Here is a 23,431-nt window from a genome sequence, read left to right on the forward strand (position 1 = left end):
TTTCTAAATGTTTTGTGTGTATCAGTGAAGCAAATGTTAATTTCTTGAGCAGAGCCTCAGAGTGTGGTCCACAACTGTTACTGACCCTCGAAAAGAAAGTTGCAAAAACTGCAAGAGCTTAGAAACTTTCACAGCAATTTGACATTGCCACTACATTCAAGCTGTATTTTTCTAGTAAGTCATTTTAATCTATCAGTCTGCAACAGATTGAAAATTAAAAAAAAGTAGAAGAAGAACTGGTCCCTCACTATAGCTTTTTTGAGAAGCACTGTTCTAGAGGGGACAGAAGCAGACTTCTATTTCTTTTCTACACCCCCACATCACCTAGCACAGTGGGAGGTATATATCAAGTACTAAGTAAATGAAAATATAATTTCAAAAACATTTTGATTGTTTAATAAGAACTTAAAAGCAAATCCCATGTGAGTAGTCAAAATGTAAATAGTATATCCAACTCATAAACTTTTTTTCAAGAGGGAGCTGCCATTTAATCTAAAACTGACCAAGGAGTAAGAAAAGCTCTGACCCCAAAAATATTTTCCATACTGCCTAGTAACACAGCATTGTGTGAACCTTTAAAAAAAAAAAAAAAAAAAAAGAGCAATGTCAATATTAACCTTCCTCACAGAACTCAGGAGAAAGGTAAATTATTTAGCAATGCCTTGGACATAATTTTGATAGAGCCCCCATACCTTTATGTAAATCCATGTCTTAGCAAAAAATCCCATCTGACACTTCAGACAAAATACATTTTTATTAGTTCTTCACTGCTGCCAATGCCTTAAATGGTCCTAATCTCAACAACCTCATTAGATTAATCTATGAATGAAATGGCTGGAAACGGAAAGCAGCAAATTCTACCAAATTTTAATTGACAATAAGGCAGCATGTGCATAGCTGAGCTGTTGCACACTGGATGTGGGCTGAAGGCTAAGTTTGTTCCTGCTGAGGAAAATCTTTGCACATTAAAACTGATTCTGAAAATGCCTGTAGAAAACTCAAGATAAACAGGGAGCCCCATAAAAGTCCTGCCTCCACACCTCTCTCAGAGGCAGCAATCTAGAACACTATGCATAAAGTGTCACTTTCCTGAGGACCTCAATCCCCTGGCCCCAGGGCCAAGTCAGTCTTGCTCAGCGATATCCCTGGTCTCTCCAACAGTTTTAAGTTCTACTTCTCTCTCAATGTCCCCCAAAATCTACAGACATGTTTAAGCTTATAGATTCAATATACTCTCACCTTACTGAACTATTTGCAGTTCACCTGAAGATCATGTCCTATTTCCCATCTCTCTGCCTTTGCTTATACCATCTGCCCAGAAGGCCTTGTCACCTGGAAAACACCCCCATCCCTGAAGACTTTTCTAATCCCACCAAAAAACTGACCCCTCTCTCATTTGTTCCCAACACCCCACTGAAATGTGCAATGACTTCACCATCTGGTAAACAGGAGTGTCAGTCCTCCAGTCAAAGTCCCTCAAGGGCAAGAAGCATGTCTTATACATCCTGGCATCCCCATGCCCCATACCAGGCTTCTAATAACCATTGGCTAATAATGACCATCTGGTTACCAGATCCTGTCACCACACATTTAACTTTTACCATATACCAGACTCTCTCCTGGCATCTAGTGATTAGTGGGGAATAAAAGGGACCTGGTCCCTGCTTCACAGAACTCGTACTGGTTGGAAGAAAGAGCAGATAAATCAAACAAAAACCTTGCTGAGTGCTGAGGAGAAAGCAGCACTTCACGGGGATAAAGTGAATAAGGCAACCAAGCAGCAGGAAGCACCCATGCAAAGGTCCTGGAGAGAGAAAATGCTCAGCTAAGAGACCACCAATATAGCTGGAACCTCACCCAATGTTACCTCTCCCCTTTGGCCACATCACCCCATCCTCATCTCCCCAACAAGTGCCCTCCTCAGAGCTCCTGCTAACAGGGTCCAGGATCTACAAGTCCTGAAGAGTTCCATCGCTGCCTGCTTCTCCATCTCTCTGCACGCTCAACAGGTAATCGTAGTCAGGATTTGAAATATCTATGCACATATCACCCCAAATCCACATTTCCAGCTTCCACTACTATACACTCCAACCTTGAATCCTGAGAGGCATCTCGGATCCAACACATTTAGAAAGGATCTTGCTCTCTCCATCCCCACCTTCATCACCTTGGAAAAAAATTAAGTTCTTTTGTTCCCTACAGCATGTTGGCTTTAGGACCACCATCAATCTTCCTACGCAACTATGTGAGCCAGTGGCTCTCCAGGTCCAAGCCCTCTGTGATTCCCAAGAACTTCCCAATGACAGATCTGTGTGAGGCCAAATTGTCTTCAGATCTTTCAATCAAAACAACATATTGTAACAGAATGAATGAAGAAGTAGATGTGAGGGGTGCCTGGGTGGCTCAATGAGTTAAAGCCTCTGCCTTCAGCTCAGGTCATGATCCCAGGGTATTAGGATCGAGCCCCGCATCGGGTTCTCTGCTCAGTGGGGAGGCTGCTTCCTCCTCTCTCTCTCTGCCTACTTGTGATCTGTCAAATAAATAGGTAAAATCTTTAAAAAAAAAAAAAGTAGATGTGAGAATCTAGACATTAAAGAGATTTACAAAAATGTAAAACAATGCTACTGTTTTCACTAAATTTTGTTTCTAAAAAGTTATTGTTCATAAAAAAATTTTATTTTTTTTTAAGATTTTATTCTTTTATTTGTCAGAGAGAGAGAGAGAGCTCGAGCAAGGGGACCAGCAAGCAGAAGGAGAAGCAGGCTCCCCACAGAGTAGGGAGCCGGATGTAGGACTTGATCTCAGGACTCTGGGATGATGACCTGAATGGAAGACAGACCCTTAGCCGACTAAGCCACCCAGGCATCCAAAAAAAAAAAAACCGGTTTATTACCATTAAATGGATACAAATTTCTAAAGTTTTTCAGTCTTAATTTCTAATAAAGTAAATATTAAGATATAATTGACACAAACAAAAGCTCTACGGGATCCTCAATAATGTTTACAACTGTTTAGGGGCCCTGAGATTAGAAAGTTTGGGAACCACTGGCCTCAGCTAAAAATGTTGGTATATTCTTGTACTCATCTCTTTCTCTCTTACCCCACACATCCACTTTATCAATTCTGCCACCCAAATAATCTTTCTCTTAAATCCTCTCTTTCTTCCCAAGCCCTTGTTGGCTCAAAAACGGGCTCCTGAAAGATATCCACATCAAATCTCAGAACCTGTAAATGTTATCTTGTTTTGGAAAAGGGTCTTGGCAGTTGTAATTCAGTTAAAGATCTTGAGAGGCGATGATCCTGTACTACCCAGGTAGGCCCTAACTTCAGTAACAAGTGTCTGTATAAGGCATACCCCGGAGGGACACAGGTGAAGACGGAGGTGAAAATCAGACTGAGAGGGCCCCAAAGAAGCCAAGGAACACCTGGAGCAGAAAGAGGCTGGAAGCAGAAGGAGGGGGTTCTCCCCTAGGGTCCCCCAGTGAGTGTAACCCTACCAACACTGCTTGTGGACTTGCTGTGAGAGAATAAGATTCCATTGTTTTAAGCCACGTGATTTGTGGAAACTCATTATGGCAGCCACAAGAAACTAATATATCCACCCTCAGGCATGAAATGTCTGGGACCCAACCTAGGCTGACTCTTCACCTCAGTATGACCTTCAGAGTCACTGTCCCCTCACACTGCAAACATGAGTCATCTTAAATCTCACTCCTTGAACTTCACACCCTGGAATGACCTCACCAGCTCCATTATAATATCCAAATGCCTCAACTAGGCCTACAAAGGCCCCCATAACTCGGTCCCACCTTTCTTTCCCACTCCAGCCCAGCTCCCTGCTGCATAATCCACACCATGCCTCAGGCCCACGGCCCAGAGCACATCCCACATTCCTTCTGGCCTTTTGCACAAGCTGCTCCCTCTTCCCCAAAATTAATTTTCTTCCACATCCTCAGCCCCATCCACTCCTACACATCCTTCAAGTCCCAGACTCAAAAATCTCCTCCTCTTTCAGGTCCTGTCAAAAAAATGGGTCACTCCCTCCTGTTTCCACAGCACTCTGTACATTCCTCTCAAAGAACATCTGAAACATTGTATTCCTTATTTACAAGTCTATCACTTCCTCTAGACCAGGGTTTCTCAACCTTGGCATTACTGACATTTGAGGCCAGATAATCCTTTGGTGGGGTGGGGGGAGTGCCCTGTTCAGAGTACTGAAGAATGTCAGAAACATTCCTGGTTTCTACCTACTAGATGCCAGGGTCAGGTCAGCTTATATGTGCACATATGTGCATATACACAGTCAAGCAACTCAAATTTCTGAAAATATTGCTAGTGTCCCTAAATGAAAGGGGGGAATCACCCCTAAATGAAAACCACCACTCTATATTGAAGTCTTTTGGGGGCCCAGGACCAATGCTCCTACCATTTGTTTATTGTCACATTTACTCACAAAAGAAATTTGGGGTCCTAGGTTTGGGTCAGGTGCTATGCTCAAAGCCAGAGACACAGAAAAGTTTTAAAAGAAAAAAAAAAAAAATGTAAGGGGCACCTGGGTGGCTCAGTTAAGCACCTGCCCTCAGCTCAGGTCATGATCCCAGGGTCCTGGGATCGAGTCCCACACTGGGCTCCCTGCTCAGTGCGGAGTCTGCTTCTCCCTCTCCCTCTGCTGCTCTCCCTGTTTGTGCTTATGAGCGTGCATATTCTCTGTCAAATAAATGAATTTTAAAAATAAAAATAAATTTAAGAAGTTTCAGGCCCTTTCCTCATGAAGCCACAGCTGGCAAAGGGCCTACAAGGTGTTCAACAATACTGGCTGAATGACTCAATTAGTTTGGCAAAGGGGCACCTGGGTGGCTCAGTGGGTTAAAGCCTCTGCCTTCAGCTCAGGTCATGATCCCACAGTCCTGGGATGGAGCCCCACATCGGGCTCTCTGCTCAGCAGAGACCCTGCTTCATCCTCTCTCTCTCTGCCTGCCTCTCTGCCTACTTGTGATCTCTGTCTGTCAAATAAGTAAATGAAAATCTTAAAAATAAAATTAAAAAAAATTAGTTTGGCAAATACATACACTCATATATATATGTATATACACATACATAAATATACACATATACACACACATACACATATATATATGTATGTATATCTATAGTAATATTTCCCTCAAAACATGGAAAATAAAACCCAAGGGCTAAAACTCTTCTCCTCGGGGCTATAGCATTTCATAACTAAGGGGGAGGGTTCATTTATATAGAACACAACATGTAAGTATTGCTCCCTGGAAGTAGGTAACTGGTACAACTTGTCTATTTGTATCTCCCAAGAGAGCTACACATAAATAAAGGAGCTTCTCAACCAAGAAAATTAAAACTAGATGGGATCGATCCCCAACACACAGAGCCCACAAAGGCCAATGCCAGAGCTATCTGCACCAGGGGCCACAGAGCTAGAAACCTTCCACCAAAACACCCGAAGACAAGAGTGCCTGAGCTTCCACAGTATTCTTCCCTCTGCCCAGGAGACCCCATTCAAGATTCTGGCAAGCTGAAAGATCAAATGGTGAGCTAAACAATCCCCAGCTCTCACAGAGACACTGGGTGCCCCAAAGTGCAGAGAAATTCTCACTGCCAGGATGAAGCGAGAGTGTTTACCAGAAGCAGGGGCTGTGTACAGAGGGGAGGCCAAGTAAAGTTGCAAGAACAAATCAGGGCACAGAAGTGCTTGGCCCAGATCTGCCTAACAAGTCACTTTAACCTCTCTGGGACTCCATTTCCTTTTGTAGTAAATGAGAACAATCCATCTTTAAGTTGCCTTCTGCTCTAAACATTCCTGGTTTCCCCCAAACCTAGTACAGACCCACAGCATCTTCCTCTCCAAACAGGTTAAGGCTCTTCCTTTCTTCCCACTTCAACCCTTCCTGACAGAAATGGAAATAAAGCCATTTCCATTTCCTCTAAGCTTCTTTTTTAAAGATTTTGTTTATTTATTTATTTTTTTGACAGAGAAGGAGAACATAAACTGGGGGAGGGGCAGAGGAAGAGGGTGAAGCAGACTCCCCACTGAGCAGGGAGCCTGATGTAGTACTCAATCCCAAGACCCCGGGATCATGACCTGAGCTGAAGGGAGGCGCTTAACTGACTGAGCCACCCAGGTACCCTTCTCTAAGCTTCTGATAGGCACTGGGCAGAATTTACTGCGTAACAGACAAGATAAAAGTGCTCTCTGTCTCTCACTGTATATCCATCAAACCAGAGAATAGGAGAGTCCTGAAATGTGCATTCTCTGGAAAGGGGGGCGGGGCGGGGCTCAAGTTGTGATGACTTCAGGTGCCAATATATACATGAAAAGTACCATAACAGGGGTGCCTGTTAAATAACAATAATTATTTAAATAAATAAAATCTTTTAAAAAGAAAATTACCATGAAAACATCAGAATGCTTTCAGTTACAGGAAATTGACAACTGGTCCAAAATGGCTTCAACCATGTGGACATCTACTGTTTACTTCATGAGTCCAGGGAGAGGTGGTCCTAAGGTCAGTTCAGAAGCTTAATTTCCATAAAGCCCTTCAACTCCCTCCTCTTGTATTAGCTTTTCATTTACAGGCTTGTTGTCTCATAGGCACAAGATAGATGCCCTATAGCTCCAACGACAATATCCTCTAATTACTTTTCCAAAGATAGAAAACTAAGGAGCTATCAGGACATTAAGAGACAGCATTCTCCCCCTGTGCCTGCACTTTCTTCAGTAAGAAAAAATTCTTTAGAAGTCCTAAGGTAGATTTCCACTAAATCTCTTTAGCCAGAATGAAGTCATCTGCTCACTGCTAGCCAAAAGAAAAGTTAGGTAAGTGAAAGTTTGTCTGGCTTTGAAAAAAATTTTTTGTGGTTAGCAGGTAGGGGAATACTGGGATAAAAATGGTAGTCAAGGGCGCCTGGGTGGCTCAGTGGGTTAAGCCGCTGCCTTCGGCTCAGGTCATGATCTCAGGGTCCTGGGATCGAGTCCCGCATCGGGCTCTCTGCTCAGCAGGGAGCCTGCTTCCCTTCCTCTCTCTCTCTGCCTGCCTCTCTGCCTACTTGTGATCTGTCTGTCAAATAAATAAATAAAATCTTTAAAAAAAAAAAAAATGGTAGTCAAGTAGTCAACTAAGTGGTGCATACAACTATACCCAGCTGTGTGGTAGTAAATGTTTAACAACCAGCTTTAAAATTTAAAAAAATAAAAATAAAAAAGAAAGAAAAGAGAAGAAAAAGAACCTAATCTGTAGCATTTTGCATTTCCTTGGTGTAAATGCTCCCATTATGCCACAGCTCAAGATACCAAAATGATATGAACCAGCGGACAAAATTCTCAAAATCTTAAAAATCAGAAGGTACACACCTGCTCTAGCACACTGCTGAATTTATACCTCACATTTGGTAACAATTTAAGGTTACCACACTCCTTCACATTCAAAGCAAATCTAGATGATTAGGTATTCTTCCCAACTCCTAGGCAAGGAAAAGGACACAGCACCCCAAATCACACAGTGCAAGTGGCAATGCTGGAATGCTCAGGTAACAGCCCTCACCCCAACAGCCAGAGTCAGGTCGTGCGTGTCTGTCCCTACACCCTACCAGATCCCTCTATCTGCTAATCAGCTAAAGGGGTTCTAGCTTAGTTTGGAACCAACAACAACTCAACCAGAATTACCTAATAATTATTCTTAAAGCTATTCCCTCCAATGACAATAGTAGTGCACAAGTATTTTTACAGCTTTAATAAAGATTAGTACAAAAAGAAAACAATAAGCCCTGATCCCATCCTTGAGAGATAACAATTGTTTGCATGTGGTTGATAAACCCTCCAGATTATGCAGGCTATATTTTTTTAGGTAAAAATCATGCTATTTTGTAATATAATGACATTTTCATCATGTAGATTTTCCTAAACAAAGAAATCGGAATTAAGAGGACAGTATAATGAACTTTGTCACCATCACCAGCTTCCGTTATTATCTAAAGACAATTAAAAGTGCTTCCATGATCTCTGCATGGAAGGTGTAGGAGGTAGGCACCTCCCTCTACACTGCCCTTGGACTTCTTCCCTCCACGTGGGTTGCCCCACTCAGACTCTGAGGTCATCTCTTCTCCAGGCTCAGAGCACACTGCTAAAGAGAACCCTGAATCGTGTTCATTCTTGCCGACCCCTCCAACTTCTCTACTCCCTGCCTCGTCTGTCAAGAAGCCTTACAAGCGGGGTTCAGAACTGCAGTACAGAACTGCAGAATACATCGCGATTCTTAGAGTTTCCACTTGCACTTACTCCATCCTACTTCTGCTTCAGTCTCACGTGTACGCACACCACCCCCTCCTTCCCCCCAACCCCGCAAGAGGCACAGGCTGAACAAAGATCTAGGATTCTGTTCGCCCTCTCCTACGTAGTGCTCCCCCAACACAGTTTGCCTTCCAGACTTCACTCTGTGGTCCTCGAACTTCCTAAAGCATCACATTTCATCACCCCAATTGCCAGCCTAAGTGAAAAACCCAAGAGGTTAACAGACAGTGGCTATACCGAAAATTAACAGCTTTACATGAGTGCCCAAAGAGCCCAGTTGAAAGCCCAGGCGACAGTCAAACAGTAAACTCCACTGCCCTGAACAAGTCCAAAATCATCCTCACAGGACAAAGCAAGACCTGCTCCCCAAAGCCCTATTTTAGACAAGCGCACACAGAAGGGAGCTGTGGATATTTCAAGGGCAAGGCAGGGCATTCTACTCAGCTATAAACCATGAACAGCTGAGAGAAAACAAGCCTATTCTGGGAACCATGGTTATGAGAACAGAACTTGAGGGGGGAAAGTAGCTAAACTCATCCACACTATTTTGTACCAAAAAGAACTAATACTTCAAATGGTATATTTGTCTAAAGATTTTAATACACCAAATAGTGGGAAGCAGGTAGGAAATACGGGAGAGTCTGGTTTACAACGTTTTCTAAAGATAACCAAAACCATTGTTCTCAAACTTTACATATTTAGGAATCACCTGAAAAGCTTGTTTAAAATGCAAATTCCTCGGCCTCCTTCCCAGAAATTGACTCAGCAAGTCTGAGGTGGGCCATTTAAATCTGCAGGCTTAACAAGCATCTTTGACAATTCTGCTGCAGGTGTTAGCAGACCCTGAGAAATGACAGCCACTTTTGTTTCTACTCCTCGGCCACAAAGTTTAGGTAGCAATACCTCTGCGAGCAGTAGAGAGAAGCCTCTGACCCAGCGTGTCCGATACTGATTCTGGCCTAAGAGTCCCATGAGACAAAAGTTAAACATACAGATGTAAATATACAGAAGATCCTCCCAGAACACTGGTATTCAGGGAGGTCTATGATGGGCCCAGGAGCCAGCCAACTAATCTGGGGAGGAAGCTTTTCCCCTTTCTCTTCTGGTCCCCCAGGCAACTAGTCAACCTGTCCTTTCTTCCCAGGCAACTTTATCAACAAACATCAACTTTATCAACAAACATCCTCCTTCTCAAAGATTATAAAGAAACAATTTTCTCAAAGATTACAAAGAATCAAATTTTCACCTCCCCTCACCCCACCTCCCCAGCTGTCTCTAAAATAACCTTTTAATGTGTTTTAAGAGTTTTACATGCTAACAAGAAAACTAACAGGCTTTGCCAAAATGAAACAAGCACTGGGGCAGTCAGATGTTATAAATACAATTGCTCATTAAGAGTTCTTTCTGCATTTTATTAATTTCTGCAAGAACTATTTGCTGAGCTCCTAGCCTAATCCCAGGCACAAAGCACTCAAAACTGTGACTACCACAGACAAGCCCCCCCTCATGCAGTTTACATTCTAGTGTGTGGAAAGCCATGGAGAAAATCAACAGCCATTTCAGTGACCAGCAGTGCCAAAACCCATTAGCACAAGATAATGAGCTAGCAAGGATGAGGAAAGATGGGTTACAAGGAAGGCTTCCTTGAGACAGAGTCTCTAAGAGCTAAAGGACAGGAAAACGACAAGGGTAGTCAGGGACAGGAACAGACACCGAAGAGCTGAGCCTCCTGGAAAGGGAGAGCAGTGGCCACTGGTCCTACCACACAGCCAAGAGGGGAATAAGCAACAAGTCTGCAAGGAATCAAAAAAGCCCAGAGGCCAACTCTCAAAGACAGGGTCTTACGGATATGATATCCAAAGAGAAGTCCTGGGACTCCTTAACAAGGGAGGGGTTATCCCAGTAGTAGTCATCTGAACAGAGCACTCTGTGTGCCAGATGTGGTTCAAATCTTGTTTTATCTTTCCAGCAACCCCAATGTGGTAGGAACAAATATGAACCCCATTCCACAAGTGAGATCTGAGTCAAAAAGGCAGTAAGTGATGAAGCCAGAACTCAAAGCCAGGTGGTCTGGCTAGAGGTGGTGGTTGTAGAAGTGGACAAGGCCGAGATGGTAGAGCCCTGATGGCCTAGGTAAGCAATCTGTTATTCCAAGGGTAATAGAAAGCCATTAGAGGGGGACCGAGGCTTCCTAACTCCCTCCCTTTGAGCCAAGAGGGCACAACTTCTGGGAAAAGCCCCGCACACCCTGGCTGAGTTGGCTGCTAAACCAAACTACTGCAAATTCAGCCATATACAGATGCCTAGACCTGCCCTACCTAGATCAGGCAGAACTCTCTAGCCTCTGCAGAACTGGATGCCTTCTTTCTAGGTCAGGGTCTTTAAAGTGGGGCCCTGGACCAGCAACCATCAGATCACCAGGCATCTTGTTAGAGATGCAAATTATGGGGCCCTGGCTCAAAACTACTGAATCTGAAAAACCATTTGTTTTTAACAAGCTCTACAAGTGATTTGGATAGGTCAAGTTCGAGAACACCTGTTCTGGGTTATCCCCATGCAGACACGACCACCACTACTCCACCCACCTTCTCCAACCCCCCACCAACCCCCTTCCACTACTCTCCCAAGGTTTACTGGACTTGTCCTTGGGCAGCCTCTGAGCTCCACACCCAGCCTTCTATCCCCTCTACTGGTGGGACTCTATCTAAAGTTCTTGATGCCTGGAAATCTCACATATTGGCCCAAACTATTTTTCTAGGTAATTTGACTTCCTGAAAATATTTATTATTCAGCTGTTTAGGTCTTTTTTTTTTTTTTTTTTAATATTTATTTGAGGGAGAGAGAGAGTGAGAGAGAGCATGAGAGGGAGAAGCAGACTCCCCATGGAGCTGGGAGCCCAATGTGGGACTCAATCCTGGAACTCCAGGATCAAGACCTGAGGCAAAGGCAGTCCTTTAACCAAATGAGCCACCCAGGTGCCCCTGGGCCTCTTCTACCCCAGGGTAAAATCCTCTTCCTTCCTACTTCTAGGGTTTAACTTTCAGCCTTGTAACCTCCAAGGTTGGATGTCAAGGATAATTTCTGCCTTAACCTAGACTTTCCCCTACACCCTTCAATCACCAGATTTCCTCTTTTTATTCATTCATTCCCACTTTCATTCATACATTCCAACAAGTATTCACACCCTTAGCATCCCAGGAATGAAATACACGAGGTGGCAGGTACTTTAGTGATGCCTAAAAACAGCACTCATCCCTGCTCTCACAAAACGGACCCTTTAGTGTGGGATGGTGGCATGCAAATAAACACAAAATTACAAATTATATGGTTATACTAGAAAGGTCTCTGAGAATGTCGTTGGGCTGAGACTGACGGATGAAGAGACAGGCCCTGACAGCATCTGGGTGTTGAATCCATGCCAGACTCTAGTCAGTCTAAATGCTTTACATGTACCACTCATGTGATGTTCCAATAGCCCAACAGAACTACAAGAGGGGATACTGAGGGATGGGGAGAATAAAGAATATGTAAACAGGAGAGCCAAGTTTCAAACCCAGGCAGACCCGGATCCAGAGCTACCCACCTCACCACAGGCTAAGGTGAGAAGAGTGGGGTGAAATGGTGGGGGTAGGGGTGGATAGGCAAGCAAGTGCCCAGGCAGACAAATCGGCATGTATACAAGCCCACGGGCAGAGAAAAGTCAGGCTGAAGGAGAAAGGAAGTCAAGCATATTAGTGAAACTGGGGAGCAGTGGAAGGATTAGAAATGTATGTGGGAACTGGATAAGATATCCTGAAACATGTATTATGGAGTATAAGCGGAAATCAACAGGAGCCTGGGTGGCTCAGTTGTTAAGCATCTGCCTTCAGCTCAGGTCATGATCCCAGGGTCCTGGGATCCAGCCCTGAGTCAGGCTCCCTGCTCTGCGGGGACCCTGCTTCTCCCTCTCCCACTCCCCCTGCTTGTGTTCCCTCTCTGTCAAATAAATAAATAAAATCTTGGGGAAAAAAAGGGGGGGGAATCAAGGTGACTCTCAGTTTTCTGATTCCTTTTCAAGGCTTGAGGACAGTCAGAAAACAAAGTATTATAACACAATATATTAAAAAAAAAAAAAAGTGCTGTGGAGTGCTGATGTACAGGCAAGCTCTCAAAAGAATATAGTCAATCGGTCAAGCAGGTTAAATCTTCCAGCTCACCCAACCACCCCCTTCTCCATAAGAGATCTTCATTCCTGGGTTCCAGCCCATCTTCCAGGAAATGTTTTCCAGAACACCACTTGCACTGGTTAACAATAATAAGAGTCACACCTATAGTAATAAGAATAGCTTCCACCAGGATGAGGGTTTTTCTCACACAAATACAATGAATTTCAAACCAGGGTTCTCAAAATTTTCTGAATAGAACAACTATACTAATTTACAAATGAGAAGTTATGCAAGTTGCCCAAGGCCACACAACTGCAAAGATGCTGAACCAGAATCCAAATCCAGGTCTGCCCAATATCGAAGCCCATACTTCCTCCATTAAATCAGCATTTCCCCTTATGTGGGATAAAGATCTCTAATGGAACACAAGTTTTAAATGCTCAGGTAAACTTTTTTTTTTAAGATTTTTTATTAATTTGACAGATAGAGATCACAAGTAGGCAGAGAGGCAGGCAGAGAGAAAAAGGAGGAAGCAGGCTCCCTGCCAAGCAGAGAGCCCGATGTGGGACTCGATCCCAGGACCCTGGGATCATGACCTGAGCGGAAGGCAGAGGCCTTAACCCACTGAGCCACCCAGGCACTCCACAGGTAAACTTTTTAAAGTTTTAATAGTTATAGTCTGGTTTTATTACGTGTAACCCTATGTGCATGTAATATCAGCTAGATAAAAATTTAATACATACATAGGCACAATGGGATTCTAACTTTTGCATTACTTCTTTATATGTGAATCATGACTTCATGTGTATTGCTGCCTAGGAAACAAAGTTTCTTAAAAGTTAAAGAAAACGTGAGAATAAAAGTACAGGTGATCCAGGGATAGGGTAGAACTCTTGAAGCAGTTCATAAATAACTGAAGCTTGTGAAACACTGCTCACCACACCACCACCCAAGAACAGCCAAACACCTGTTCCATATTGTACTCAAATTTGGCTACAGTCACACATAACTCTGACTCTGCTCCAGAGGATGAAATACTGGCTGCCTTGGGGGAAAGGGCATAATAGCAGAACAACACGATTTAGCATAAGTCTTCTTAACACAGTATTGGTTTGGACATAAATACTGGTTCCGTGGTCCAAATCCTCTGCTTCTTTATCACACACTTTGATTAAGTCAGGTAAAGCTTTCTTGGGCCTCAGTTTCCCTTTGTTAAAAGGAAGTTACATAAAATGGGCTCTAAGGTTACTTCAGTTTTAGCATTCCATAAAATGTTGCAAAATCCTAAAATCCAAAATTATTTTTTCCAATCGGAGAGGCCCCAATCCTCAATGAGCACTGACCTGAGGAATAAACGTTAAATAAGCCTACACGGCATCTCAGACGACCATCCCGAAAACTAGGGAGGTGCTTTTAATTACACTTCTCTCTGGAAAATGTGGCAAGACCGTAAAAGATGAGGAAGATGAGCCAATCAGTATCCTTGCCCCCACCAAAAGTTTTAAAAATTCCTGACACTAATTTTTAAGTTACTAGCTTTGTTACAGTTGGTCCTTAGTGTCTGCTATTTCTAGTCCTTAACAATTCACTTTCATCTGGGTGGGATTAGCCCAGAGAGAAATAGGTGGAGAAGAAATCTGCAAGATCTCCTCAATCCATCCTCATGTTAAGCCTCAACTGGGAACCACCTGTAAAACTAGCTTCAATCTGAATTACTCCACGGATGCTCAAACATGTTTATGTGCTTAAGCCTCTAAAAGGAATTGCCACTCCTAAATTTTTAGAAACATTAACAGAAGTTTAACCAAAACTATTACTGAAATAGATACCTTTATCAAAAAGGAAGTCTTAAGGACCCCTCCTGCCTTCTTTACAAAACCCTTTCTGTGATATCGCTAGGCCTCCAAACTTTTAATAGAGGGTTTTTAGATCCCCATAAAGAAGTTGTGCAATGCGCTCACTTCGCTTTTTTTGCTGAAGAAAATAGAGAATGGGTGGGCTGCAGCTGGCAAACTCAGAAAGCACAGCTGGGTAGCAGGTGATCTTTAAAAAAAAAAAAAAGGCAAATCCCTGGGCAAATTGTGTAGCCAAGGGTGATCATTATAACTGGAGAGTTGTTACATAATTACTTCTTAACTACTGACAAAAACATAAATGGCTATAAAATGCCATGGTTACTCTAGACATTGAAGCTAGTGTACCTAAGGCAAGAGTCAAGCTTTCTCCAATTTCATTCAAAGAAAAAAGCAATCTCGGGACTTACTACCCTTCCAAGGTAACCCGTCTGCTTTTCCATATACAAAACAGCCTCCAGCAATTAAACCAATCGCCTCTAGGGACGAAAATCAGGCTCCCCTTAATATTGATTTTTTTTTTTAAGAGAAAAGGGGATACAGAAAGAAGTACGTTCAAAGAGCTAAATATTTGTTCACCTCTATAAAAACGACTTCCACTCCAAACTGGAAAATTTTAAAAGAAAAGGTCTCCCCCTCACCCCCCCCCCCCCCCCGGTCCCTGCTCAGCTGGCGCAAAACGTAAGACCTGTGTCGGATGCACTGCATTCCAGCATTTTTCAAAAAGTTTACGAGGATTTACCGAAGCAGCGGGGAAAAAAATAAAGCCAGCAGAAGCGGGGGAGAGCGAGCAAGAGGTTTTCGGCAAAGAGGCACCCGGTGAAGCACCCGGCGGCGCCGTGCAAGGCCCGGTAACGGGGAAGCGACTCGGCACCCAGAGAGCGAGCACCCCTGTGGAGCGCAGAGACTGACAGCCACTGGGTCTCCGCCGCCGGGGCTCCCCTAGCCCCCCAGCCCGGTCACCGCCGCCTGGCCCCCTCCCGAACCCCCCCCCCCCCCCGCAGCGCCGGCGATGCCCGCTGGGCCAACTTGGCCCCGGGTCAGCGCTGCGGAGCGCGGCCCCAGTTGCCGGTGAGGCCGCCGGCGCCCTTACCTCCTTCTGCTTGGGGTCCTGCGGGTAGACGTCGGGCGGCCCGAGCCGGGGGCGTTTCAGCGGTCTCTGCTCATAGCTGAGAAGCCCGAAGGCGGCCATGATCTCTCATGTTAACCGGCGAAATGAATGAGAGTTGGAGCAGCCGCCTCTGAGCACCAGGGAGCAGCACTTTGCAGACAGACTCCCTCTCTCCCCCTCCTCGCTCGCTCACTGTGGCGCTGCAGGCAGGAATAAAGCAGGTTGGATGCTGCCGCTGCCCGGCACGCAGACACGCACTGATGGGGGCAGTCTTCGTCGGGCACCCAGCTGCGCTTCGGCCCCGGGACGCACCGCTCGGGCGGCGACGGCGGAGGAGCTGGAGGTCCGCCTGGGTCTCCCGCGGCTCCAGCCTCCCGGTTCCCCCCAACCACCACCACCAGCCCTGTCCCCAGGGGGAGGAGCAGCTGATGGAAACGTGTGACTTTTTTCACCAATAGACCCAAACCCACCCCAGCCGGACAGAGGGTGGGGGGTGGGGGAGGGGTACTGGGGGGGGAAAACTTTTCTTGGCGCCTAGGCGGGTGGCTCAAGTGCTCGCCCAAGGTGAGGGTGGCCCTCCAGCCCCGGGAAGAGACTGCGGAGAAGCCCGCCCCCGCCCCTCTTCCACGGCAGGGATCCTTCCCGCGCCGCCACGCGCCCCGCAGACCCCGCCACCTGGGCGCGGACCCGGCCGGGGCGGAGAGAGGGAGGCCTTGGAGGGGTGAGGAAGGCAGGGATGCGGACTGGGAGAAGCGGCCGGTGTCTCCTAGACGCCTGCCGGGCTCCGGTGGCGCATCCGAGGCTCTGGTCCCCTCGGCGGCTCCGGGCAGGCGCTGAGGCGCGCTGCTGGCGGTCGCGGCGGCTGGAGGGGGCCGTGCTCACGGTGGCGCGGGGCCGATTTAACCCTTTGCTGCCCCTCCAGGGGCTAAGGAAAAGGGGGAGGAGGGCTGGCTGCGAGCGCCGACGGGGGTAGCGGGCCCGCGGACGTCTCGGACTCCTCCAGCCCGCCACCTCCCCCCGGCCGCAGCTCCTCCTCCCACCCCACCCCCAACAGTTTACCTGTTGGTCCCGGGCTAGTGGGTAGGGGGCGGCGGCGGCACTCGGGCGGCCACAGCCTCCATGATTCGGGCTGGGATGGGGGGGTGGTGGGGGGGATTGGATTGGATTTTATATGTGAGGTATCAGTCTCGTCCAGGCGAGCTCCGGGGACACCGCGAAGTTTGCCACTGTCTGGGGGCGGCGGGCGACGCCGGCTCGCCGCCGCCGGCGTTCTCGCCCCCACGGCCCGCGAGCGCGAGCTTCCGAGTTGGCGGACGGCGGCGCGACGGCCGCACTGAGCATGCCCAGCTCGGCGGCCGGACCGCGGAGGAGTTGGCTGCGAGCGCGCTCCGATCCGCCTCTCCGGGTTTTCGCAGCCGCAGAGCGCGCAGCCCGCGGGCCCCGGCGCCGGGGTTGGTCCCGGGGTGAAACTGGGCTAGGGAGGGGCGTCCACTGGACCCCTTTCCCGGCCGCGGGCCTCGCTGTCCGCCTCGACCTCTCTTCGGGGTCGCTGTCCCCGTGGCCTGGGCCGGAAACCTCACCTGTGCCGGGCGTGTGGAGGGAGGGAGGCGATCCTCCAGGGGAGACCTTGGTCATCCAACCCGCCTGTGCTCCCCGCTCGCTTCGGGGCGTGGGCACCGAGATGCTGGGCCACCTGCCGCGAGCACTGCGAGACCGGAGCCGCGGGGGCGGGCCTGGCCTGTCCCGAGGGACCCGGCGGGAGGCGCGCCCGGGAGGATGTGCCGGCACTTGTCCAAGAATGATGGCTGCCATTTATGGAGCCCTCCCTTCGTGCCAGGATCTCGACAGTTTAAAGGTCTCCGATCCTTAAAAAATAAATAAATAAACCTTACACGTTTTGCCGTACCCTTTTTATAGATGGAGAAATTGAGTCGGCTCAGTGAGGCCCGGTGATTGTTCAAAGCCACAAAGCTACATCAGCCTGATCCCAAGTTTCGGTCCTATTTTCCACGATTTGGGGTTGGAAGGACTGGGTTCCCCAACTGCCCTTACCTGCTTGTGTCACTTCCCCCACACCCTGAGGAATTTCCAGACTCCTGGTTCCATCTTCTATAAAATAGTATAAGCTTGATCTTACCCAAAAGCCTTTATACAGCACTCGGCATATAGTAGGTGCTCAGATGTTGCCCAAAATCTAAGTACTTACTTCTGCTGACTTGAAGCAAAAGGGAAGGAAGAAAAGGTAGATAAGGGGATGGAATGTGGTAGAGGCCAGTTTCTCACTCTTGACCCTGATCTGTTAGCCCTTCTCAAAACAACCTAAGGCCAAGTCAGACCTATAGTTTTTAGTTTCTTTACTCAGTGTGAGCACCTAGTTTTAGAGAACTGTTACCCTCCACCAGGAGGCATTTCCTGATCATTTTCTGCACCCTGCCCCAAGGGTTTTTCTTCCTAATACCTTGAGTGTAACTTGAAAGCTGAACTTGCCCTTGTGATAAAGGCATCTGCCAAATCTAACTCTCTCTCTTGAAAAAAAGGACAGTTATCTAACTTTATTAGGAAAATTATCAAAGATAACAAAAAGCAGGAGAAATGGTATAATAAATTCCCAAGTACTCATCTCCCAGCTGTGGTGATTATCAAAGTTTCACCATTCTTTCATCTCCCCCACCCAACACATTGACAGGCACTAGAGAGGACTCTTACATGTTGTTGCAACTTAGGCACACGGCCTGCAACACTACAGGGTTGTCACCCAATGGTTGGGTGGGTAGGTATGTGGGTCCATAGATCACTGCGGGTACCTTGTGCTGACATTCAAGTCTGATAGGAGATGTAACCTCTGTTCCTCCTTGGGAATACCTAGGCAAGAGTCTCTAACTGGCCTCCACAGAGGAAAAAGTTTTGAAGCACTCAAAATCATCTGACGATAAAGATTTTATTTGCAAATCAAAATGTATTAGTACTTGTCCCTAGTGTTTGGGAAAAAGAGTCCCTGGTCTCCCTCCCTTCCTAACTCCCTTGTCTTGATATAGTCTGGCATGGATTCTTTGGCCCTCTCAACATGGGGATTTAAAAAAAAAAAAAAAAAAAAAAGTGTTTATGCACTGAGATACTAACTCAAAAATCATTCTTTCACACATGGACTTCCCATGGGCATTTGGTTCCATCATCTGGGCACTTCTGTTCTTCATGGTGCAGCCCCATCTCCAATCTACCTTTTTCCTCCTTAATCCCTCATCCCAGTTAGCTCTCAATCCTACTTCCAAGCTTGGAATTCCCAGGCCCTTCATTTTCCAGTAGCCACCTGAGGACACTCCTTAGTGTCCAGACTCCTGTATGAAGCTTACCCCAAACTCTTGAGGCACAAGATAATCCTTCAGTTCTTTCAGTGCACTTAATTCTCATTTTCTTAACAGCTCATCATTTGTTGCCATGCATTCAGATATGTCACACAATAATCTTATTCTCCCATACCCACCCTATCCTCTTGCTCTCCTTCCATTCAAGTTAGTCTTTAAGCTGACTAAGGCCGGTTAAAAAGGAAGCCATCGTGATCTACGCTGTGCTTGAATTTCTCATCTCAGTGCTGGTTAATACAACAGAGAAGAACAAATTCTTATAGAATAATGTGAGCCTCATTTGCTACTATTCCTATAAGGGGTATCTTAACTTTACCTGGCTAATGACCCCGGGGCCTGGAAACAACTTGCACAGAACAGAATTACTCAGTTCCCAGTCTAGACCTCAGCCTAGTCAGAAGTGAGTTCAGGAACCTGAGGAAGGTTAGTCCACCCGGTTAAGGAAAAGGATTGACATGTAGCTAGAAAAGGAGTAATTACAAACCATTTTACAAATATAGGACTGTATCCTCTAAGTGTGACGTTCAATCTCTAGGGCCACTTTTGTGGGTTGACAAGTGTTTCAAAGCTGACCCCTTTTTCTATGTCACATCCAAGGGCTCCTCCAAGATCCCTCAGTGTCAGGAATCTCCTTAGCTCCTAAAGTTCCCTCTGCAAGCTCTGGTTTTCAGAATTCTGCAAGAAGTCTGTCATAGCTGGGACTGCTTTTGTAGTCCTGGGCAAAGTCCCTTTAAGACAACTCATGGCTGGCTTTCTCTCTCTACATTTGGTCTGCAAGAAATACACAGATGTCTTTGCCCGCATATGTTCTAGTTCAGGCATTTTCTCACCAGCTTTCTCTCCTTGCCCACCATGGACACATTCCGCAAGCCACACGGCTCTTCACTTTGAATGTTCTCCAGTCTGGGTCACCGACCAATTCTTCAAGTTCATGCAAACTGCAGTGGACAATGTCAAGCGCCAAGGCCAGTAGTCCCTTCAAAGAGCTTTTCACCGGTTTGAGGTAAGGAATAAAATTTATCTGACAAAAGGCAGAGGCACAACCCTTCTTCAGAGCAAGTTTCCAAAGAATGAGAGTGGAAAACGGCTAGGAGCAGAGGTAGGCTGTTGGCCCACCAGGTACCATGGTCCTATTATCCCTATTTTACAGATTAGCAGGTGAGGTTCCAGAGGTGAAGTCACTGGCATAAGGCCATTGAGTTAGCAAGTGGCAATGCCAGGATCAACTCTGCAACCTACGCTCATTATTGTCAGTGTGCTCCATGTATTAATTATCATTTACATAACACATATAAAAGTGAGCCTCAGAAGACAGGTCTGGTATGAGAGAAGCAAAACTCCTGACAGCTCGCATTGGCATAGAGCATGCTTCCACTCAAGTGGAAAGAAACAATTCTCAGTATAGTGCCTGTAGGTGAAGTAATTAAAATTGCTGGGTTTCCCCATGGGACTGACGCTTGTCCAGGTGTATATATTACTGTGTTTTGTTAACAGATTGTCTACAGGCAGTCTTGCTTACTTTCGGTTTTTCTTATATCCCCGTTACACTTAAATGCACTTGTGGTGTGTCTGCTTCTGACTCAAAAAAGAAAAATCTCCCCTTCTCTTAGCCTCCTAAAGAAGAGGAAAAATGAGAATGACTTGAGAAGGTGGGTCAGCATAGGGAAAAGAGAAATGGAGGATTCATTTGGGATAGTCCAACCAAATGGAATGTTTAATATAGTCTTTACGCCACCTGTAGAGATGTAGAGAATACAGACATTAAGACCCTCTAAAACAGCACTGACAACAGAATCACATTGCTAGTCAAATATATACTTTTACATTTTTTTTTAGTAGCCACATGAAAAAAGTAAAAAGAAACAGATGAAGGTAATTTTAATAATACATTTGTTCTAACCCAGTATAGCCAAAATATTGTCATTTCCACATGTGATCATTTTTTAATGTGTTAATGAGACATTTTGCATTCTTTATGATAAGTCTTAGAAATCTGGTGTGCAATTTACACTTAAAGCCCATCTTATTTCGTTTATTTATTCTTAGCAATTTCTACACCCAGTGCGGGGCTCAAACACACGGGCCTGAAATTAAGAGTCGCATCTCCTCTGACTGAGCCAGTCAAGCCCCACAAGCACATCTCATTTCAGACCAGCCGATTTCACGAGTTCAGTTGTCACATGTTGCTAGTGACTACTATTTTGGTCAGCCCTGCTCTAAAGGGACGTTTCAGTACTAGTGAACCTACAACACATACAATCTTCATAAGATCACTGAGGAGGCAGGTGCAGTTTCCAAATTAGAAGACCAAAAAGTAGCCAAACACATAAAACAGGAAGAAGGTGAAGAAGGAGGAAAGTAAAGACAATGTGGGAAAACAATGGATACCCCAAAGCACTTAGTTGTTAGAGAAATGGAAGTGTCGGGAGGGGCAAGGACATAGAAAAAAGAAGTCTGGGGATGGAAAAATCAAAGGATGAGATAAGAGAGTTTTGAATTTCAAAGCTGAGCCCATGGCTTCATTCACCCACAAATTGTTGCTGCTGCATTTACAAAAAGAAGGCCTACTGGCTGATTTCTGGAGTGGGGGCTGTGATACACTAACTTAGAACACTGATGATCAGGGTCACATACTCAGCTTTTCAGCACCAGAATCTTTTTTTTTTTTTTTTAACTTTCTCGTTCTTTTTTTTTTTTTTTTTAAAGATTTTACTTATTTGACAGAGAGAGATCACAAGTGGGTGGAGAGGCAAGCAGAGAGAGAGAGAGAGAGGAGGAAGCAGGCTCCCTGCAGAGCAGAGAGCCCGATGTGGGACTCGATCCCAGGACCCTGAGATCATGACCTGAGCCGAAGGCAGAGGCTTAACCACTGAGCCACCCAGGTGCCCTCAGCACCAGAATCTTATTATCTTATTTTGTTAGCTTACTCAGAGCTGTTTAAAGCTCCACAAGGCTTCAATAAATACTGAACAAATTCAAGAAAGTTCAGTAGAAAAGCAGAATGTTAATTTATTGATACACAGAAACAGGCCTTTCCAGAACTAAAATAGATATATTCCTTTATTCAGATCACCTCCTTGCTAGGAGGTTTTTGTTTTGTTTTGTTTATAATCTCACACCCAAAGAGGGGCTCAAACCCACACCCCTGAGATTAAAAATCACACGCTCTACAGGCTGAGTCAGCCAGTCCCTTGATAGCTTTAAAGTTTGTTGTAAAACTGAAACATGAGTGGAAGTTTATTTGGTGAGCATAAAATTAAAGCAAAGAATTGGATAGTCTCCAAATATTGTTTACTCAAACTGAGCCAAAGTGGAAGTCACCTCCTTTGTGACAGAAGTAGGACAAAAACCACACCTCGGCCTATTGGTCTCTTTGGTGGCTATACAGACAGGGTGGTACTGTCCAATGCATTAACTGTGTATTATATCAGAGGCTCCTGATAGGCCACAAGTGTGTCTTCTAGGTTTCTCTGTTTTGTTTTGGGCTTATACAGTCACTTCTGGACTCTAGAAAAATCTGGCCACACTGGGTCCACAGTCTCAAATGCCATCGGTCTATTAGAGCCGAAACAGACCTGCCCCTTTGAGTGTGGCCTGTTATCACAGACCATTTGACCAGCTCTGCCCAGAGGCCTGGGTCCCCTGACTGGCTCCTATGCCTCATGAGAGTGAGATTCCTATTATATGAAGACCTGCTAACCAGGCCTGGCTTCAGGTTTTCCTGTTCAGAGAGAGAGCAAACGAGTAGGAGATTGATTCTTGTTCACTTACCTCGTTATCAGGTTACTGCTTTCTTTCTTTCTTTCTTTCTTTTTAAGATTTTATTTATTTATTTGACAGAGAGAGATCACAAGTAGGCAGAGAGGCAGGCAGAGAGAGAGAAGAGGAAGCAGGCTCCCAGCTGAGTAGAGAGCAACCAGGGCTTGATCCCAGGACCCTGAGATCATGACCCGAGCCGAACGCAGAGGCTTTAACCCACTGAGCTACCCAGGCACCCCAACTGCTTTCTTATTGTTAACTAGTCAAGAATCCAATCTCCATCATTTGTTAGTTACAAGTTATAACTCACCTGTTAGGATGGGTTACATCTGATGAAAGTTGATCTTATAATCTTGTATTTATTAATTATGAAATATTTCAGTTTTGAGAGGAATATTTCTTTTCCCAGTTCTAAGAATGTCTTCTTCTACTTTCTTGTATACCTGCTACAGTCACACAGCAGGAAATCATAAAAAGTCCATTGGATGGCAGAATCTGGATGTCACATAAAACACACTGACAGATTGAAATGATAAACTAAATGTAATAGGATCAAATTTTACAAAAGAATAAACTCTTTTCCTTCCATCTACCAGATACATCAATGACAGTTTGGTATCTACCGTTGGCTGGATCTAAAGTTTAAATTCTAAGCAATAAAAAAATAAACACTGCCAACTCTTTGGTCTCAGTAGTACTTGGGGAATAGCAGTGCACAAATCAATTATGTGATTCCTTTATATAATAGCCTTTTTCATTAGTATTTTTAAACGATTGCCCAATATTCTCACCACTGCACCTCTTCCCGGAGCTGTTAACAAAAGGTACAATTTACCAATTTGATTTTCATCTTCCTGCGTTTCTTCTGCTCTCACTCTGGCGGA

The 23,431-nt window shown here is 45.5% G+C and overlaps 1 protein-coding gene across 1 annotated transcript in view; it reads right to left on the reverse strand.

Annotated features, from left to right (window-relative positions):
- Positions 1–15,507, reverse strand: part of LOC111146123 (mediator complex subunit 12 like) — a 314,971-nt gene extending 299,464 nt beyond the window's left edge. The window contains exon 1 of the mRNA XM_022501526.1: positions 15,409–15,507. Within this exon, the coding sequence (XP_022357234.1) occupies positions 15,409–15,507 (99 nt within the window). The remainder of the gene's footprint in view (positions 1–15,408) is intronic.
- Between the last annotated feature and the right edge of the window lie 7,924 nt (positions 15,508–23,431).

The sequence above is a fragment of the Enhydra lutris genome, unplaced genomic scaffold (genome assembly GCF_002288905.1).
Source record: "Enhydra lutris kenyoni isolate GAN:26980312 unplaced genomic scaffold, ASM228890v2 scaffoldscaffold2, whole genome shotgun sequence".
In the NCBI taxonomy this organism is placed as follows: Eukaryota; Metazoa; Chordata; class Mammalia; order Carnivora; family Mustelidae; genus Enhydra; species Enhydra lutris.